The sequence below is a fragment of the Lagenorhynchus albirostris genome, chromosome 19, assembly GCF_949774975.1.
Source record: "Lagenorhynchus albirostris chromosome 19, mLagAlb1.1, whole genome shotgun sequence".
NCBI classification, from domain to species: domain Eukaryota; kingdom Metazoa; phylum Chordata; class Mammalia; order Artiodactyla; family Delphinidae; genus Lagenorhynchus; species Lagenorhynchus albirostris.
In genome coordinates, this window is record NC_083113.1 from 50055210 (window position 1) to 50073937 (window position 18728).

Consider the following 18728-nt stretch of genomic DNA (forward strand, 5'->3'; position numbering starts at 1 on the left):
TAGACATGTCATGAAAGGTTGCCGCTCTTCTGTTTTTCCTGCTGCTCCCAATTTTTATCCTGTCCTCCTGCGATTCAGAACTGCCTACAGTTCCTTCTTCCCTTCCTTAAGACTTGGTTCCTCTGCCTAAAACTCCCTCTTATACACACACACTTCACCCCTGTCCCATAGTAGCTCCAGTGATCCTTTTAACACAGAAATACATTCATGTCATGTCTCTGCCCCTAACTCTGCCACTGGATCCCATCCACTCAGAGTGAAAGGTATGGTCCTTACAATGACTGACAAGGAGGCCCTAGGATCTGGTTCCCCTAAGACACCTGAGACACTTCTTCATTTCCCTTAAGTCTTTGCTCAGAGGTCAGCGATCAGTAAGGCCTTCTCTGACCACCCTATAAAAACAGCAAGCCCCTTGGCCTCCCAGGAAGGACTCCCTATGCCCTCCCTTGCTTTATTTTTCTACACTGGATTTACTGGTATTTATCATATTATGTTTACTATCTGGGTCCTCTCTAGAGTGCAAGATCCTTAAGCAGAGATTTTATCTACTTATTTTCACTGCTTTGTTCCCAACATCTAGTGTCTTCTGAGTAGCTACTCAAAAAGTATTTGTTGAAAAAATAAATTCCCTGTACCTCTCATGGCTGAAACAACCAACTGAAACTATACTGTCAACTTGGGTGTGAGGATGAAATGGAGTTGTTATTGTCTTTCCAATAAGTCCTGGGTATATTTTGGAGGTAGAGTCTTAAGGATTTACTGAAAGGTTGGTAAAGGGTATGAGAGAAAAAGAAGAATCAAGAATGACTCTAGGATTTTGACCTGAGCATCTAGAAGAAGGGGATCATGTTTACTGACATGGGGACCTCTATAGCAGTGGAGGTAGGGCACCAGGAGACTGGTTTAGGATGTATTGTTAGAGATAGAAGCTAGACATGAGATGAATACTTTGCCTATGTGTCTATTTATACATCTTCAAGTTCAATTTTTTTTTCTTTTTTTTGCGGGCCTCTCACTTTTGTGGCCTCTCCCATTGCGGAGCACAGGCTCCGGACGCGCAGGCTCCGCGGCCATGGCTCACGGGCCCAGCCGCTCCTCGGCATGTGGGGTCTTCCTGGACCGGGGCATGAACCCGCGTCCCCTGCACCGGCAGGCGGACTCTCAACCACTGCGCCACCAGGGAAGCCCCTCAATTATTTTTTAATATACACTTGTACAGTGTCTTATACCCCATTAGCATGTACCCTAATCAATCAGAATGTATGTCTGGATCAGTTTCTATTTAGATTGTAGAGATTATCTTCTTGATGCAGTGGAGATACTGGAGGATAAAAACAGACCGCTAAAAGCATGGTCCTAACTGCACTGCTTATCGTCACTTACCCCTCTCGAGATAAGAATGGAATTTTGACAGGTAGCTGCAGCTTGTGCTATAAGCTAAACGTAAGTCCCGAAGCAGACATGAGGGGTCTCACTGTGCTATCAGTATAAGTGCCGTGTTGGGTTATAGTTATCATGATCATTACTAGTAGCTTGTTATTCGAGCTTCTATTATGAGTCAGGTATTTTATTTACACTATTAAGGATGACCCTAGAGTGAGCTTCACATCTTACATGCAAACAACTGACAAATAGTTTTGGCTTCATCTTCAAAATACAGTCAGCATCCAGCCACCCCCACACCTGCGACTGCCCCAGTGGGAACTCGTCCCCTCGCTGGACTGTCGGAGCTGCCTTCTGCAGAGCAGACAAGTCCTCGTTCTGTTCTAGGTCCCCTGCCCTCATCTCAGTATAAGTGCCAATGATCTCCAAGTCAGATCCTCCTGCACCTCTGCTCTAAGTTCTCTGTTGCCTTCCGTCGACCTCAGACTTTTATCTGAGGTCCTTATAATAACTTACAGGGCCTCCAGGATCACTTTTAGCTCATGGCTTAACCCCCCTTCACTGTATTCATCCTACTCCAGGTGTCTTGCTGTCCTGCCTTGATCAGATTTACATATTCCTGCCTCAGGGCCTTTGCATTTGCTGTTCCCTCTGCCAGGAACACTCTCCTAGATGCATACATAGCTCACCTTCCTTTAGGTTGTCTTCAGGTCTCTGTTTAAATATCGCATCATCAAAGTGGCCTTGCCTGACTATTCTATCTAAACTGGTTTTCCCACCACCTCTTCAACCCCAACTATTCTCTTGTCATACACCCTTCTTCAGTTTTATTCTCTGCTACTTTGCCATATAACATTGTACATTAATTGGTTGGTTTGTTGTCTGTTTCCAGGTATGAAGGTGAAACTGCCCATTTTGTTCCCTGCTCTATCTACAGTCAGACATCAGAACAGTTCCTGGTTCCCAGTAAGCACTAAATAGGTAAGTATTAAGAACTGAATTACCTTATTTAACTCTCAGTAACCTTTTAAGGTAAGCATTACCTTAAATGCTTTTTATAAATAGTTTTATAAATAGTTTTAAAACTATTTATAAATAGTTTTATAAATAGTTTTAAAAATAGTTTATAAAAAACTATTTTTATAAATAATTTTATAAATAGTCCATTTTATAAATAGTTCAGAAAGTTTAAAACCTTGTCCATGTCCACACAGTAAGTGGCACAATGTGGACTCAAATCCATTTTTTTCCCCATTATTAATAGATGCATGTTTTATTAAAGGTATAAAGACCAAAGATTTGTAACTTTAATAATCCAGATTCTTATTTTAAATTCACCAACATTATTTATTCATTTTTTTAACTTTTTTTTTCTTTTTAACATCTTTATTGGAGTATAATTGCTTTACAATGGTGTGTTAGTTTCTGCTGTATAACAAAGTGAATCAGCTATACATATACATATATCCCCGTATCTCTTCCCTCTTGCGTCTCCCTCCCTCCCACTGTCCCTATCCCACCCCTCTAGGTGGTCAAAAAGCACCGAGCTGATCTCCCTGTGCTATGCGGCTGTTTCCCACTAGCTGTCTATTTTATATCAAATCTATTTTTATGAATTCAGAGTCCTTGCTCCTTTCATTGTACAGTGCTGCCCACCCGTCCCCCTCCCGACTTGAAGACGTGAGGACTTCCATGAGGAGTAGCTTGTTTGTATTGTGTGTCTAGTCATCTCCAACTTCATCTCACTAGTCTGCAGTCCAGGCATCTTCCAGACGGTTACCAGTTACAGGGCAGTGTGACCGACAAGTGTCTGGTGGTTACAGCCCAGGGCTTTGCTCTTTTCTGAATAAGCCTTACACATAAAATATGTGTAATACCAAGTCATAGGGTTGGTCCCCAAAGTGGAGATCCAATGAATACATCCAGGTAAAGCAACCCACAGTGATGATGGTATGAGGTGAATGCCCTAGACCGGCTGCCAGCATGGCGGGGGGTGTGAGGGATGTCACACCTGCTTGGCTGTCCTGGAAGACAGGATGGAAGAAACATCTGCTCTGGGGTCCAGTTTGAGTTACTGCAATGCCTCAAAACTTCCACCTGACTGTCAGCTCCTTGAGGGCAAGACTGTATGTCTGAAACTCTCACAGTGCCTAGCAGAGCACGCAGCCCCCCCGCAGGGGTCTCAGAGAAGATTCAGAGAACTGAAACCTCTTCCCTGTATCCCCACGGGAATGCTTACTGCCCACTCACAGTTCCTGAAAACTCAGGGCCGAAAATACACTCAAATCACTTCCCCCAGTGGGCATCCAGCCAGCAACATAAGAAGGAAGACTTCTGGGCAGTAGCGTGTGCATGCCACCCTCCTTACCTTGGGGATGGCAATGGGAGAACTGAGAGGAAATCTCCAACTTAGTAAGACTATAGCCCACGTTTTTGGCCAGGAAGAAACACCTGGGCTTGTGTCCTTCATATTTGCCTTCTCATTTTACTCCTCTTTCTAAAAGGAGACCTGACTCGGTCAAGAGGCATGGAGAGAAGTCCCTCTTCCAGGAAGCCTTTCCCCACATCCTCCTTTTTCACTTCGCCCCATCCCTGCAAACCAGCTAGAGCTCACCGCCGTCACAACGCTAGGGACGTTCCCCCTGTCTTATTTGCAGTGGTGTCTTTCTCCTCTTTTGAGACACTGAGCTCCCTGTGGCTTAAGAACAAGACCCTGCCATGTTCTTTTATCCCTAGAAGAGCGGTAAAGGGGAAACAAGAGTACTTAACACACAGTCCTTTATTTACACACTCCTGCATTTGTTCATGTAACACGTGTTGAGCACCTACTGTGTGCCATGTGTGGTGACGGGTGCACAAAATAATAAACATCGACAGCCTCCCCACCGCCTTGCCCCTAGCATGCCTCTTGACTCTCCCTACCTCACGGTCCTGCCCAGGAAATACGTACTCTCGAGTATTTTCAGGATTGGCCATTGGCCTTTGGCCTTTCTGAAAGTACTGAGGGGGCATGCCCTTTATTTGTGGCCCTTCCAGACTGAGCCTTTGTATGTGTGGGTTTGTCTGTGGCCAACTGACTAAAGGGTGTAAGTGAAAAATCACCGATGGTGAGGAAAGGGGTAGTCAGTCTGGGAGTATATGACCACTTGCTTCTTCCCCTGTAAGCTTTATGCTGAGAAAGGCTGCAGGTTTGTAGGATTCTGGCATTGCCTTAGAGGTGATCTGGCTCTGCTATGTTATTTGTTTTCTTATCTTGTGCAAACCCCAGATAAGAAAGGAGAAAGAGCAGAGGAGAGAAAATTGATGCCTGGAGCTAAGGCTGTAAGAAGGAGATAAACAACAACATCAATTTAGAGATGGGAAGTGGTATGGACAGTGAAAGAGGAAGTGAGGAACAGGGCTGAACCTGATTCACCACAAATTGGAAAACCTGGGGTAAGAGACTGGACAGTTTTCAAAAAGCTGTGATTGGATAAAGTGAAAACTCAGCAGGTACACGATGGAAAATGATTCTTGGGCACAAGGAAATCTGATTAGGCTGAAGAAATATTTCCTGGTGTTTGTCAGATTACTTTAAAATAAGATGGACTAGTGAAGAAGAGTATGGTTCACTCAGACAAGTGAATTTCCCATTTTGCCATCAGCACTCACTGTACTTCATTTGACCTAACTTGAACCAAAAAAAAAACCATTCAAGGTGTAGTGCTAGGATAATGCATATTCACTGCAATTGTAATTTATCTGTCGCCTCAATTAAAATGTAAGTTCCTAGGGCTTCCCTGGTGGCACAGTGGTTGAGAGTCCACCTGTTGATGCAGGGGATGCGGGTTCGTGCCCCGGTCCGGGAAGATCCCACATGCCGCAGAGCGGCTGGGCCCGTGAGCCATGGCCGCTGAGCCTGCGCGTCCAGAGCCTGTGCTCCGCAACGGGAGAGGCCACAGCAGTGAGAGGTCCGCGTACATAAGTTCCTAGAGGGCAATTCTTGTTCACTCTTGCATTCTGGGGGCAGCATTATCTCTGGCATATGGTGGTTACTTTGTTCAACTTTTTTTTTCTTTCTTTTTTTAAATGTAATTTTTATTTGATATTGCAGTATAGTTGATTTACTATGTTGTGTCAGTTTCAGGTGTACAGCAAAGTGATTCAGTTATACATATATCCATTCTTTTTTAGATTCTTTTCCCATATAGGATATTACAGAATATTGAGTAGAGGTCCCTGTGCTATACAGTATGTCCTTATTGGTTATCTCTTTTATATATAGTAGTGTGTATATGTTAATCCCAAACTCCTAATTTATCCCTCCCTCCCCACGTTTCCCCTTTGGTAACTGTAAGTTTGTTTTCGAAGTCTGTGAGACTGTTTCTGTTTCGTAAATAAGTTCATGTGTATCATTTTTTTTTTTAGATTCCACATATAAGTGATATCATATGATACTTCTCTTCCTCTGTCTGACTTATGATGAGCTCTAGGCCCATCCAGGTTGCTGCAAATGGCATTATTTCATTCTTTTTTATGGCTTTGGCACATGGTGGTTACTTTTTTCAATTTAAACTTAGTTTAAGAAAAGGGCCTTGCAACATTACCATTTCGTCCTTTCAAAGTAAAAATGAATGGCTAAAAAGCCATTAATTGTAGAATTAAATGTTCTTGCATACCCATGCAAACAAGATCACTTTGAGCAGGAACTTTCCTGGATTTGTTGTGCCTTGTACACCTCTCAGGAGTGCTCTTCACATAGACTTGGATGTGAATGGCGCCCCCTAGTGTTGTGCGATGCATAAGCTACGCAATCAAATATGGTAGGCTTTTGAAAGATATTCCGAAGAGCAGTAAAACTGACTGGCACGCGGGGTCCTTTACCTCTCTTTTCAGGAGCTGGACAGAAGTTTGTATTACAGGCTCGTAGCGCCGGAGGTTTCTGCCGGAGCAGACAACTTGAGGAAGGCTGGCCCTGCTGAACACAGTGGACTGATCGGGTCTGGACCCCTCCTCCACAGGTCACCGTGCACTGCAGAAAAGGGAAAAGAGGAAGGAGTCAGGAACAATCGGGATGGTGTCCTGTCTGATGTCAGTGACATCAAATAGAAGGAATCCCCATGCTTCATGACATCGCCAAGATGCCTGTCCATAAAACAGGGACTGTCCAGAGCCAGGCACAATGTGCTCGTGGTACACTGAGTCTCTTCTAACATGTGGGAGCCATGGGATCTGATTAGAAGGCTCTTAAGCAAATGCTGTCTATCTCCCCCAAGAATGTGTGTCTCCCAGTTAAGTGACTCATAAAGAAGAGAGCTTCCAGAAATACAGAAGCTGCTATAAGAATGCAGAAACAAAGAGAGACACATCTAGGCAATTCATCACAGTATTTAAAGAATTCCAGGCAATCTCTGTAGATACGATAGTGGGGGGGATAGTTCAAAACTTGGACAGCAAAAGAAGTAACTCTCTGAGACAGCTTTGGAATTATGCCCTCTGTGCCCAGCCGAATTCTGAGTTAGCCTGGTGGATATGGTGCTTCCTAGAAGTCAATTGTTTCACTGTCCAACTGAAGTTTAAAAAAAAAAAAAAAAGACTAATAAGGAGTATCAAGTTATATTTTTCCAGGCACACATATAAAGATATTTGTGCCTGGAAAACAAGAAAATATTATCAGGGGAAAAGATAGCCCTTTAAATAGATTTTTATATGTATTTTGCTTTTAAAAAATTCACTAAATTATCCTTATTATTTTTCTTATTTTATTGTGGACAGGTGCGGACTTCATCTTGGACAAGCATCACTATATGGATTGGCATTTGAGAGGAAAAAATACGTTGAGGTAAAAAGAGTATGAGTTTTGGATTTAGCCCCAAATTCAAATATAGCTGTATCAGTGTTATCAAATCATTTAAACCAGAAGTTGGCAAACTTTTTTTGTAAAGAGCAAGACAGTAGATATTTTTATTTGATTTACAGTATTGTATTAGTCTCAGGTGTACAACAGAGTGATTCAAAATTTTTATAGATTATATTCCGTTTATAGTTATTATAAAATATTGGTTATAACCCCTGTGCTGTAAAACATGTCACTGTAGCTTATTTATTATATATACAGTAGTTTGTACCTTTTAATGCCCCTCCCACTCTGTTACTGGTTTGTTCTCTATATTTTTTACATTCTACATATAAGTGATAACAGTGTTTATCCTTCTCTATCTGACTTATTTCACTAAGCATAATACCTTCCTGGTCCATTGATGTTGCTGCAAATGGCATTATTTCCTTTTTTATGGCTGAGTAGTAGTCCATTATATACATGTACCACATCTTCTATAGCCACTCATCTGTCGATAGGTACTTAGTTTGCTTTCATATCTTGGTTATTGTAAATAATGCTGTTATGAAAATTAGGGTGCATGTATCTTTTTGAATTAGTGTTTTCTTTTTCTTTGGATACATACCCAGGAGTTGAACTGCTGGGTCATATGGTAGTTCTATTTTTAGTTTTTTGAGGAATGTCCATACTGTTTTCCACAGTGTCTGCACCAATTTACATTCCCACCAACAGTGTATAGGGGTTCCCTTTTCTCCACATCCTTGCCAACATTTGTTATTTGCGTTCTTTTTGATGATAGCCATACTAAGAGGTGTGAGGTAACATCTCACTGTTTTTTTTTTTTAATGTAACTTTATTTTTGGCTGCGTTGGGTCTTTGTTGCTGTGTGCGGGCGGGCTTCCTGCAGTTGCAGGGCGAGTGGGGGCTACTCTTCAGTGTGGGCTTCTCATCGCAGTGGCTTCTCTTGTCGTGGAGCACGGGCTCTAGGCACGCAGGCTCAGTAGTTGCGGCACGTGGGCTCAAGAGCGCAGGCTCAGTAGTTGTGGCGCATGGGCTCAGCTGCTCTGTGGCATGTGGGATCTTCTAGGACCAGGGCTTGAACCCGTGTCTCCTGCATTAGCAGGCAGATTCTTAACCACTGTGCCACCAGGGAAGCCCCTCACTGTGGTTTTGATTTGCATTTCTCTGCCGATCAGTGATGTTGAGCATCTTTTCATGTACTCTTTGGCCATCTGCATGTCCTCTTTGGAAAAGTGTTTGTTTATTCAGTTCTTCTCCCCATTTTTGATTGGGTTGTTTTGTTTTTTGATATGGATTTGTGTGAGTTGTTTATATGTTTTGGATATTATCCCCTTATTAGTCACATCATTTGCAAATATTTCCTCCCAGTCGGTAGGTTGTCATTTCATTTTGTCTATGGTTTCCTTTGATGTGAAAAGTTTTTAAGTTTAATTAGATCCCATGTGTTTATTTTTGCTTTAGTTTCCTTTGCCTGAGGAGGCAGACCCAAAAACACATTGCTACAATTTATGTAAAAGAATGTTCTGCCTATGTTTTCTTCTAGGAGTTTTATGGTTTCTGGTCTTACATTTAGGTCTTTACTCCATTTTGAGTTTATTTTTGTATATGGTATGAGAAAATGTACTAATTTCATTCTTTTACATGCAGTAGTACAGTTTTCCCAGTACCACTAATTGAAGAGACTATTTTCTCCACTGTATATTCTCGCCTCCTTCATTGTAGATTAATTGACCTTAAGTGCATGGGTTTAATTCTGGGCTCTCTATTCGGTCCCATTAATCCATGTGTCTGTTTTTGTGCCAGTATCATACTGTTTAGATTACCATAGTTTTTTAGTATAGTCTGAAGTCAGGGAGCATGATACCTCCAGTTCTGTTCTTCTTTCTCAAGATTGTTTTGGCTATTTAGGGTCTCTTGTGTTTCCAAACAAATTTTAAGATTATTTGTTCCAGTTCTGCGAAAAATGCTATTGGTATTTTGATAGGGATTGCACTGAATATGTAGATTGCCTTGGGTAGTATGATCATTTTAACAATATTAATTATATTAATTCTTCCAATCCACAAACCCAGTATATCTTTCCATCTGTTTATGACCTCTTCAGTTTCTTTGATCAGTGTCTTATAGTTTTATGAGTACAGGTCCTTTACCTCCTTGGGTAGGTTTATTCCTAGGTATTTTATTCTTTTTGATGTAATTGTAAATGGGATTGTTTAATTTCTCTGACAGGTTGTTATTAGTGTATGGAAATATAACAGATTTCTGTATATTAATTTTGTATCCTACAGCTTTACCAAATCCATTGATGAACTGTGGTAGTTTTTTGGTGGTGTATCTTTAGGAGTTTCTATGTATAGTATCATGTCATCTACAAACAGTGACAGTGTTACTTCTTCTTTTCCAGCGTGGATTCCTTTTATTGCCCTGCCTTGTGCAGAGGCTGCTGACCGCTGCTGGGTGAGGCTGTGTCACAAGGTGGCTGGCTGCAGAACCCTGCTGACCGCTGCTGGGGGAGGCTGTGTCACAAGGTGGCTGGCTGCAGAACCCTGCTGACCGCTGCTTGGGGAGGCTGTGTCACAAGGTGGCTGGCTGCAGAACCCTGGGCTTAGTGCTGGCTTGCTGGTGAGCAGGGTCAGGGTCCAGGAGATCCCAGGGCTGAGGCCCACCTACTGGTGCATTCAGCCAGGTCCTGGGGCTAGTGCCAGCCCAGTGGCAGGCAAAGTCAGGTCCTGGCGTCTGGCTGCAGAGTCCAGTGGGCCCAGAGGTTGTGTCTAAATGTTGGTGGGTAAAGCCATTTTCTGACACAGCTGCTGTGGGTCTGGCATGTCTCACAGCTTGTGTTGGCCTACTGATGAGTTGGGCTGGATCCCAGGGCAGCTGGCAGCCAAGGTATCTTAGAGCTGGTGTTGGCCTGCTGGTGGGTGGGCTGGGTCCCGCCATGGCTGCAGTTGTCCTGAGGCTGCTGTCCACCTGCTGGTGGGTGAGGCAGCATCTGCACCCAGTTAAACTGCTTGGCCTGAGGCGTCCCAGTACTGGTGCCTTTAGGCTGGTAGGCAGGGCTGGATCCCTAGGCTAATCAGCTCGAGGGAGGTTACAAAATGGCGCTTGCCAGCACTAGTGTCCATGTGGTAGAATGAGCTCCCCCAATGCCAGTGTCTGTACCCAGGGTTTGTTCCAGTTGCTTCCTTCTTCTCCAGGAGACTCTCCAAGATCAGCAGGTAGGTCTGACCCAGGCTCCTTTCTAAGCATTGCTTATGCCCTAGGTCTCAGAGCGCGTGACATTCTGTGTGCACCCTTTAAGAGCGGTGTCTCTGTTTCCCACAGTGCTCCGGAACTCCTGAAAATAAGCTCCACTGGCCTCCAAGGCCAGACGTCCTGAAGGCTCATCTTCCTGGTGCAGATCCCTCGCTCCCTGGGGACAAGCTCTGCAACTGTAGCTATTCTCCCATTTGTGAATCACCCACCTGGGGGTATACTGCGACTCTGCCTCTCCTACCCATCTCACTGTGGCTCCTTCGTTACATCTTTAGTTGCAGAAGATCTTTTCTGGTAGGTTCCGGTCTTTGTCGTCAATTGTCGTTCTGTAAATAGTTGTTATTTTGGTGTGCCCATGAGAGGGGGTGAACTCCTACTCTGTCATCTGGGGAACTCTCCTCTCACAGTAGTACATATTTTAGGCTTTATGGGCCATACGATTTTTGTTGCAGTTACTCAACTTTGTCTTTGTAGCACTAAAGCAGCCATGAACACCACAAACAAATGAGCATGGCTGTGCGCTAATAAAAGTTATTCAGGCAGCAGCTGGCGGAGGTGATTTGCCCACTGGAAATTATTTGCTGATCCCTGATCTAAATGATTTTACATGAATCAATTTCCAAATCTGTTATAATGATAAAAATTTTTTAAAGGAATTCATAGCAATAGGCATATCGCCTAGTAGGAGCCTAGCCAATTAGAGATATGCAATCATGCTAATTCCCTGATCTTTCCTCCATGTTTCAGGTCCCAGAGCCTCCCCAATACATACCCAAACCTACCTGGCTCCTGTGTTGCATGATGAGGTGGGTAGCACCTCTCAAGCCAGTGGGGTCTCTGAAGAGCTATGTAACTCCCATTGGTTGTAACAACGCACGGACCAAAACACAGCTTTGGATTCCTGAGGGCGTATTATTCTCTAAGACTTAGCATCACATACCAATCCTAGCCCAAAGCAGTGTGTCTAAAGTTGCCTCCAAGTCTTTCGAGGAAAAGGGTGTCTGTCTCTAACATCTGAGTTTAAAAGCTGGGTGTCTTTGGCTGAATTGCCGAAGTCACTGAGCTTTACCTGCCTCAAAAAAGGGACAATAATACCCACTGATAAGACTGTTTCCAGGATGAACGAACGGAGGGAATAGAGGATGCGTGTACAGTCCGTAGCATAGAAAGCGTTTGACAAATGTTAGCTATTATATTATTCAGAAACATGACATAAAAACCAAGCGAGTCAAGCCTCTGAGCAGCATTTCTAAAATACAGAAGACTCTCGTGATGGTTTGAACATCAGCACGATGTGACGGCCCTGGGACTAAGGACTTTATTTACTCATTAAAAAAGGCTTCCCTGGTGGCGCAGTGGTTGAGAGTCCGCCTGCTGATGCAGGGGACACAGGTTCATGTACTGGTCCAGGAGGATCCCACAGGCCGCGGAGCGGCTGGGCCCGTGAGCCATGGCCGCTGAGCCTGCGCGTCCGGAGCCTGTGCTCCGCAAGAAAAAAAAAAACCCAGCTCTGCAAGATATTATCATCTCAATTTTCTAGATGTGAAAATGGAGGCTCACAGATGATGGAATCTGCCCAGGGCCGCATGGGCAGTGGAGCTGGCCAAGGAGCTCAGGTTGTTTGGACAGGTCTGTAACAGCAGCAGTTGTAAACGGCCTCCTTTTCTTGAATCTCTCCTAGGTGTAAAACCCCTCAATCTGTGTGCACTCACCTGTTGCCATGGCGACGAATACCACCCAGCTGCCATACTGTACACTGGACGGGCTGGACACGCCCCTCGGTTGCAGGTTTCTTCCAAGTCCAGGTTTGGTTTCTTAATATTGCGGCACCGTCGCTCAGGGAGGGTTACCAGCTTGCCCTGGAAGGCCTTCTCGCTGCATTTCATTTCCCTCTTCCTTACCCCCAAACCACAGCTAGCGGAACACTAGGGGCCAAGAAAAGAGGCGTCAGTGTGCAGGCTCCACCGTTAGGTCTGCTGCGCAGATGCGTTCTGACCTAAGGAGGCACCATCCACGTGTAATCCGAGGGACGGGACTGCAGCAGGTCAACCACACCACGCCTGGATCCCGAAAGCACTGCACCCAGTCCCTCGTGCTGTAGAGGCCAGAGAATCGGAGTCACTTTCCCAAGGTCACAGAAGTCATCCATACCGTAGAACAAAATAAGGCCCTGCCCAGCAGGACCAGGAGATGCCACGTGGAGGGAGTGAGACAAAGTCCGAGAGAAAGACAAGATTGGCAGGGGATGTGATCAGGATCTCTGTGTAGTGACTGGATGTCCAGGAATACCTGAGGCCTCTCTGCAGAGTCAGGGCTCGGTGTGCCAAGGAGGCAGTGCAGGGGAAGAACCGTCAGATCACAAGTAACTTGCCTTCATTTTTACCCTGCCTCCCTCTTGGCTGAGATACAACCTGCAGCTGTGGTATGGCAGGAAAAACAGAGAAGGATGGAGGCTGATGAAAAGTATGAGAAAACCTGTTTTGGTTTTAAACAGTATTATGGAATACTGTACGAAGCCTTGATGAACTGAATAAATCCGTAAGAACTGGCATCAGTGTAACCATCATAAATAACGAAGGACAGGGATGGGATCGAGATGCTGGAGGACCAGGGTATGGAGCTCACCTTCTGCCACAAATACATCTGCACGTGGAATGATTCTCACGGAACATCTACTGAACCCTGGCAGGAGACCTCAGACTTTCAAAAGGGTAAGAAAATCTCCACATAACTGGGTAGGACGAAAGAAAAAAGGAAAAAAAAGAGAGGACAGGATCTGTGCCCCTGGGAGGAAACTGTGCAAGGGGAAGGCTTTCTGCACCCTGGGAAGTCCCCTCACTGGCAGGGAGATCAACCAGGACAGAGGGGAAGCTTTGGAGCCTTGGAGGAGCACAGCAACCAGTTTGTAGACGGCAAAGAGGAGAGAGACCTGCATGGAGGGTTGGCACCACTGCCCGGCACCCCCTAGCCTGAGATGCTCCTCCGCTGAGGCAGGCAGGGGCTGGGTGCTGACGCTCGGGATTTGGAGGTCAGACCCAGGGAGAGGACTGGGGTTGGTTGCTTGGAGACACCCAGAGGGGGCTAGGGCATGGTATGCCCCAGCTGAGGGAGGACAGAAAGAAGCCTGGGCCCATTAGAGAGGCAAGGCACTATTGTTGGGGGGGGGAGGTGCTAGGAGGGGGGCAGGACCGCCATAGGAGCTTCTTTCTCTGTGAGGGCACTCTCGGCAGCAAAGTCCTGGAGGGGAAAGTCTGCAACCTAGGTTACTCTACCCAGCAAGATTACCATTTCGAATAGAAGGGGAGGGAAAGAATTTCTCAGACAAGCAAAAACTAAAAGACTACAGCAGTACTAAACCTATCCTAGAAGAAATACTGAAAGGTCTTTTCTAAACAGAAAGGAAGATATAGGAAGGAGGAAATCACAAATGGAAAGTAAATCACTTAAAGAATTCAATATACAGATCAAAAGGAAAAAAAAAAAACCTATCTGTGAAAGCAACGATAAACACAGGAACAGCAAAAGGATAAACATGAAGATGTACAAAAGGACATGAAAATCATAAAATGTGGGGAAAGAGTAAGAAAATGTAGATTTTTTTTTTTTAGAATGTGTTTGAGCCTATTTGACTATCAGTCTAAAGCAAGCAGATATAGGAAGGGGTGAACATACTTGAAAAACAGGGCAACCACAAATCAAAAACGTACAATAGCTTCACAAAAACCAAAAGGAAGAAAACACAAGCATAAAATAAAAGGAAATCATTAAACCACAAAATGAAAAACAAGAAGAACGGAACAAAGAAGAAACAGAATTAACTGGAAAACAAGGTTTAAAATGGCAATAAATACATATGTATCAATAATTACCTTAAATGTCAATGGACTGAATGCTCCAATCAAAAGACATAGAGTGGCAGACTGGATTAAAATACAAGAGACCCACCGTAGGGCAGAGGACACAAATAGATTGAAAATGAGGGGGTGGAAGAAGATACTTCATACAAACAGAAACGACAAGAAAGCAGGAGTCACAATACTTGTATCAGACAAAATAGACTTTTTCTTTATGGCCTCTGTTTTAAAGAAGGACACTATATAATGATAAGAGGGTCAATACAAGAAGAGGATTTTACACTCCTTAACATATATGCACCTAATATAGGAGCACAAAATACAGAAAACAAATCCTAACAGACATAAAGTCTCCAACTGTTATTGTATTCCTGTCAATCTCTCCCTTTAACACCCCACTCACATCAATGGACGTATCTTCTAGACAGAAAATCAAAGACAACAGAGATCCTAAATGATACAATAGAACAGTTACACTTAATTGATATTTTTGGGACATTACATCAAAAAAACCCAAACAAACCAGAATACACATTCTTTTCAAGTACACATGGAACATCCTCTAGGACTGACCACATCCTAGGGCACAAAACTAACCTCAACACATTTAAGAGTACAGAAATTATTTTGAGCATCTTCTCTGACCGCAATGGCATGAAACTAGAAATCAACCATAGGAAAAGAAATGAGAAAAAAACCAATTACATGGAGACTAAACCATGTGCTACTAGAAAAACCAATGGGTCAACAAGGAAATCAAAAAAGAAACTAAAAAGTACCTTGAAACAAACGAAATGAAAGCACGACCACACAGAAGCTATGGGATGAAGCAAAATCAGTTCTTACAGGGAAGTTCCTAGAAATACATGCCTTCCTCAAAACAACAAGAAAAATCTCAAACAACCTAACCTACTACCTGAAATAATTAGAAAAAGGAGAGCAAATTAGAAAAAGGAGAGTAAACAAACGTAAGGCAGCAGAAGGAAGGAAACAATACAGTTTAGAGGAAATAAAACAGAGATTAAAAAACAATAGAAAAAAATAAAATCAAGAGCTAGTTCTTTGAAAGGGTGAACGAAATTGACAAACCTCTGACCAGACTCACCAAGAAGAAAAAGAGAACCCAAATAAACAAAATAAGAAATGAAAAATGCCTTAAAGACTTAAACATAAAACATGACACTGTAAAACTCCTAGAAGAGAGCATAGGCAAAACATTCTCTGACATAAATCATACCGGTGTTTTCTTAGGTCAGCTTCCCAAGGCAATAGAAATAAAAACAAAAATAAACAAGTGGGACCCAACCAAACTTACAAGGTTTTTCACAGCAAAGGAAACCATAAAAAAACTGAAAACCTGTGGAACGGGAGAAAACTTTTGCAAATGATGCAACCAACAAGGGCTTAATCTCCAAAATATACAAACAGCTCATACAACTTAACAACAGAAAAAACAACCCAATTGAAAAATGGGCAGAAGACCTAAATAAACATTTCTCCAAAGAAGGCGTACAAATGGCCAATAGACACGTGAAGAGATGCTCAACATCACTAATTATTAGGGAAATGCAAATCAAAACTACAGTGAGGTACCACCTCACACTGGTCGGATGGCCATTATTAAAAAGTCTACAAATAACAAATGCTGGAGAGGGTGTGGAGAAAAGGGAACGCTCCTGCCCTGTTGGTGGGAATGTAAGTTGGTGCAGGCACTGTGGAAAACCGTATGGAGGTTCCTCAGAAAACTAAAAATAGAATTGCCACATGATCCAGCATATAACCAGACAAAAAACTTTAATTCAAAACGATACATGCACCCCTACGTTCATAGCAGTACTATTCACAATAGCCAAGACATGGAACCAACCTAAATGTCTACTGACAGACTGGATAAAGAAAATGTGGTACATATATGCAATGGAATATTACTCAGCCATAAAAAAGAATGAAATTATGCCATTTGCAGCAACATGGATGGAACTAGAGATTATCATACTAAGTGAAATAAGTCAGGAGAAAGACAAATACCATATGGTATCACTTATATGTGGAATGTAAGATATGACACAAGTGAACATATCTGTGAAACAGAAACAGACACACAGACATAGTGAACAAACTTGTGGTTGTCAAAACGGAGGGGTGGAGGGAGAGGGATGGATTGGGAGTTTGGGGTTAGTAGATGCAAATTATTACATTTAGAATGGATAAACTACAAGGTCCTGCTGTATAGTACAGGGAACTATATCCAATCTCCAGGGATAAACCATAATGGAAAAGAATATAGAAAAGAATGTATACATGTGTATAACTGAGTCACTTTGCTGTACAGCAGAAATTAGCACAACACTGTAAATCAACTCTACTTCAATAAAGATAAAATAAATAAAGGATAACACTGAGCTTATACTTACAGCAGCTCTATGAGGGAGGGAGGTGCAAGTGTTGGCTCCAAGGTGCCAAGGAGGAAAATGAGGCTTAGCCCAAGGCCACACCTGTAGTAATCACTGAAGACCGCTTTTTAATGGGCTAAGTCTGATTCAAGCCCATGCCTTTAGCCATTAGGTTATAATGTCTCTTAAAGAAAATGAGCGAGGAGGAGGAGAGAGGCGGACGTGTTGCTCTATACTTGTCATCTACATAGAATGAAAGGGCATTGATGGAAAAGACCCAGAGGCTGTTGGGATAGAAGCCCCTCCACTACTGGACCTCACCATCCCCACTAGTGACCTTTTCTCTTTCTGGGCATCTGTCTTGCTCACCAGACGGTGGACTCCATAAGAGCAGAGACCTCGCCTTACGTGTTTCTGATGGACACTTGCAGTTTGGCGTCTTTTCTCATGTTTCCTATGCCTGTGAACTCAAAGGATTTTCCCAAGCTAGAAGTCTGGGGGGCATCTTTAAATCTTCCCTCTCCCCTACCCGACATATGCCTGAAGGTACCAGCTGGCTTCTTTAGGAACTCTCAAAGACCCTGCTTCCTGCCATCCCTGGAAAACTTTCATCTTTCATCACTGCAACATCCAGGCAAGCGGCTTTCCTGCCTCTGGCTTTGGGTTCCCCTCTGTCTGAGATGAAAACCTGATTGTTCCACTGCTTTATTTAAAATTTTAAATAGCTCCCCAACCTTTACAGGATATATTTGTAGCCCGCCACCCCCGGCCCTCACGAGCTGTGCCTGATGAAACCTCCAGCTTCCACCCCGACCCCCTGCCCAGTTCCGCCCTGACTGCGTTATATTCTCCGGTCTCTCCCTTGCGTAGGGTGCACCCTCTGTCTGAACAGCCCTGGCCCTGGCTTTGCCTGATTCCTGCTCATCCCTCAGGCTCACACTCCCTGGAAAGTCTCTTCTGCCAAGGTTTCCTCCTGACGCGGGGGTTGGGTGGACCTCAGGCTCTCCCGTGGGATCACAGACCTCTACCACAGCACTCCGCTTACCTTACCTGTATTTTTTAAAATTTATTTAAATTATTTATTTTTGGCTGCGTTGGGTCTTCGTTGCTGTGCCTTGGCTTTCCCTAGTTGCAGCGAGCAGGCTCTAGAGCGCAGGCTCAGTAGTTGTGGCGCACGGGCTTTTAGTTGCTCCGCGGCACGTGGGATCTTCCCGGACCAGGGCTCGAGCCCGCGTCCCCTGCATTGGCAGGCGGATTCCCAACCACTGCGCCGCCAGGGAAGTCCCACCTGTATTTTTATACACATGCTTTATACGTACGGTTTGGTACCTCCACGGCCCAGGCACTGCCCAATCAGTGTGATGGGTGCTTTATTAATGTGCGAGGAAGAAATCAGCAGGGAAGAATGAATAGTAAGCAGCCACTTGGTATACACGTGTGCAACAGAGAGGAGCATTGAGTGGATGCCGGGGGATGAGCTGAGCATTCCCAATGAAACCCAGCACTACATCTAAACTCATACCTCACTCCACGAAGAGACGACCCACTGGAGCCGACTGTTCTTGGGACATCGTCCTAGGACGCAGCCCTCCTGCGATTCTGGTCTCGGGCTGCTAGCACACAAGCTCTCAGGGGCGTCCTCTACCGCGGCAGAACTTTTACACAGGACTTCACGTCTCCTCACCCCTCGTCCACAGGTCTTAGAACACTTGAGATTTAAAAAAAGGCATGTACATGCTAGTCTCAAAAGACTGTCTTCCAGACGAATGCATTAATGAAGGGTTTACAGAGCAATTTTTAAGCACTAGGACCAAATGCCCAATAAAATCCCTTGCAGCCAGCAGAATAAATCTTTCCTCCCTCCAGAGCCTCTAAGTACAGATTACTGTTCCCTTTCAACATTCTGAATGCCCAGGGGTTGCTGTGTTGCCCCAGGTCTGAAGACAAGTTTTATTCTTAATGGAGAAGAGAGGGGTTCTGTGCACAGCACACATGGTAACAGTT

At 44.1% G+C, this 18728-nt stretch overlaps 1 protein-coding gene across 1 annotated transcript in view; it reads right to left on the bottom strand.

Moving 5' to 3' along the window:
- The window catches only part of ADAMTS18 (ADAM metallopeptidase with thrombospondin type 1 motif 18), a 156968-nt gene that overhangs the window by 3738 nt on the left and 134502 nt on the right, over positions 1-18728 (bottom strand). The window contains exons 20-22 of the mRNA XM_060130062.1: positions 18247-18432; positions 12190-12402; positions 6247-6394 (exon numbers count right to left, since the gene is read on the bottom strand). Of these exons, the coding sequence (XP_059986045.1) occupies positions 6247-6394; positions 12190-12402; positions 18247-18432 (547 nt within the window). The remainder of the gene's footprint in view (positions 1-6246; positions 6395-12189; positions 12403-18246; positions 18433-18728) is intronic.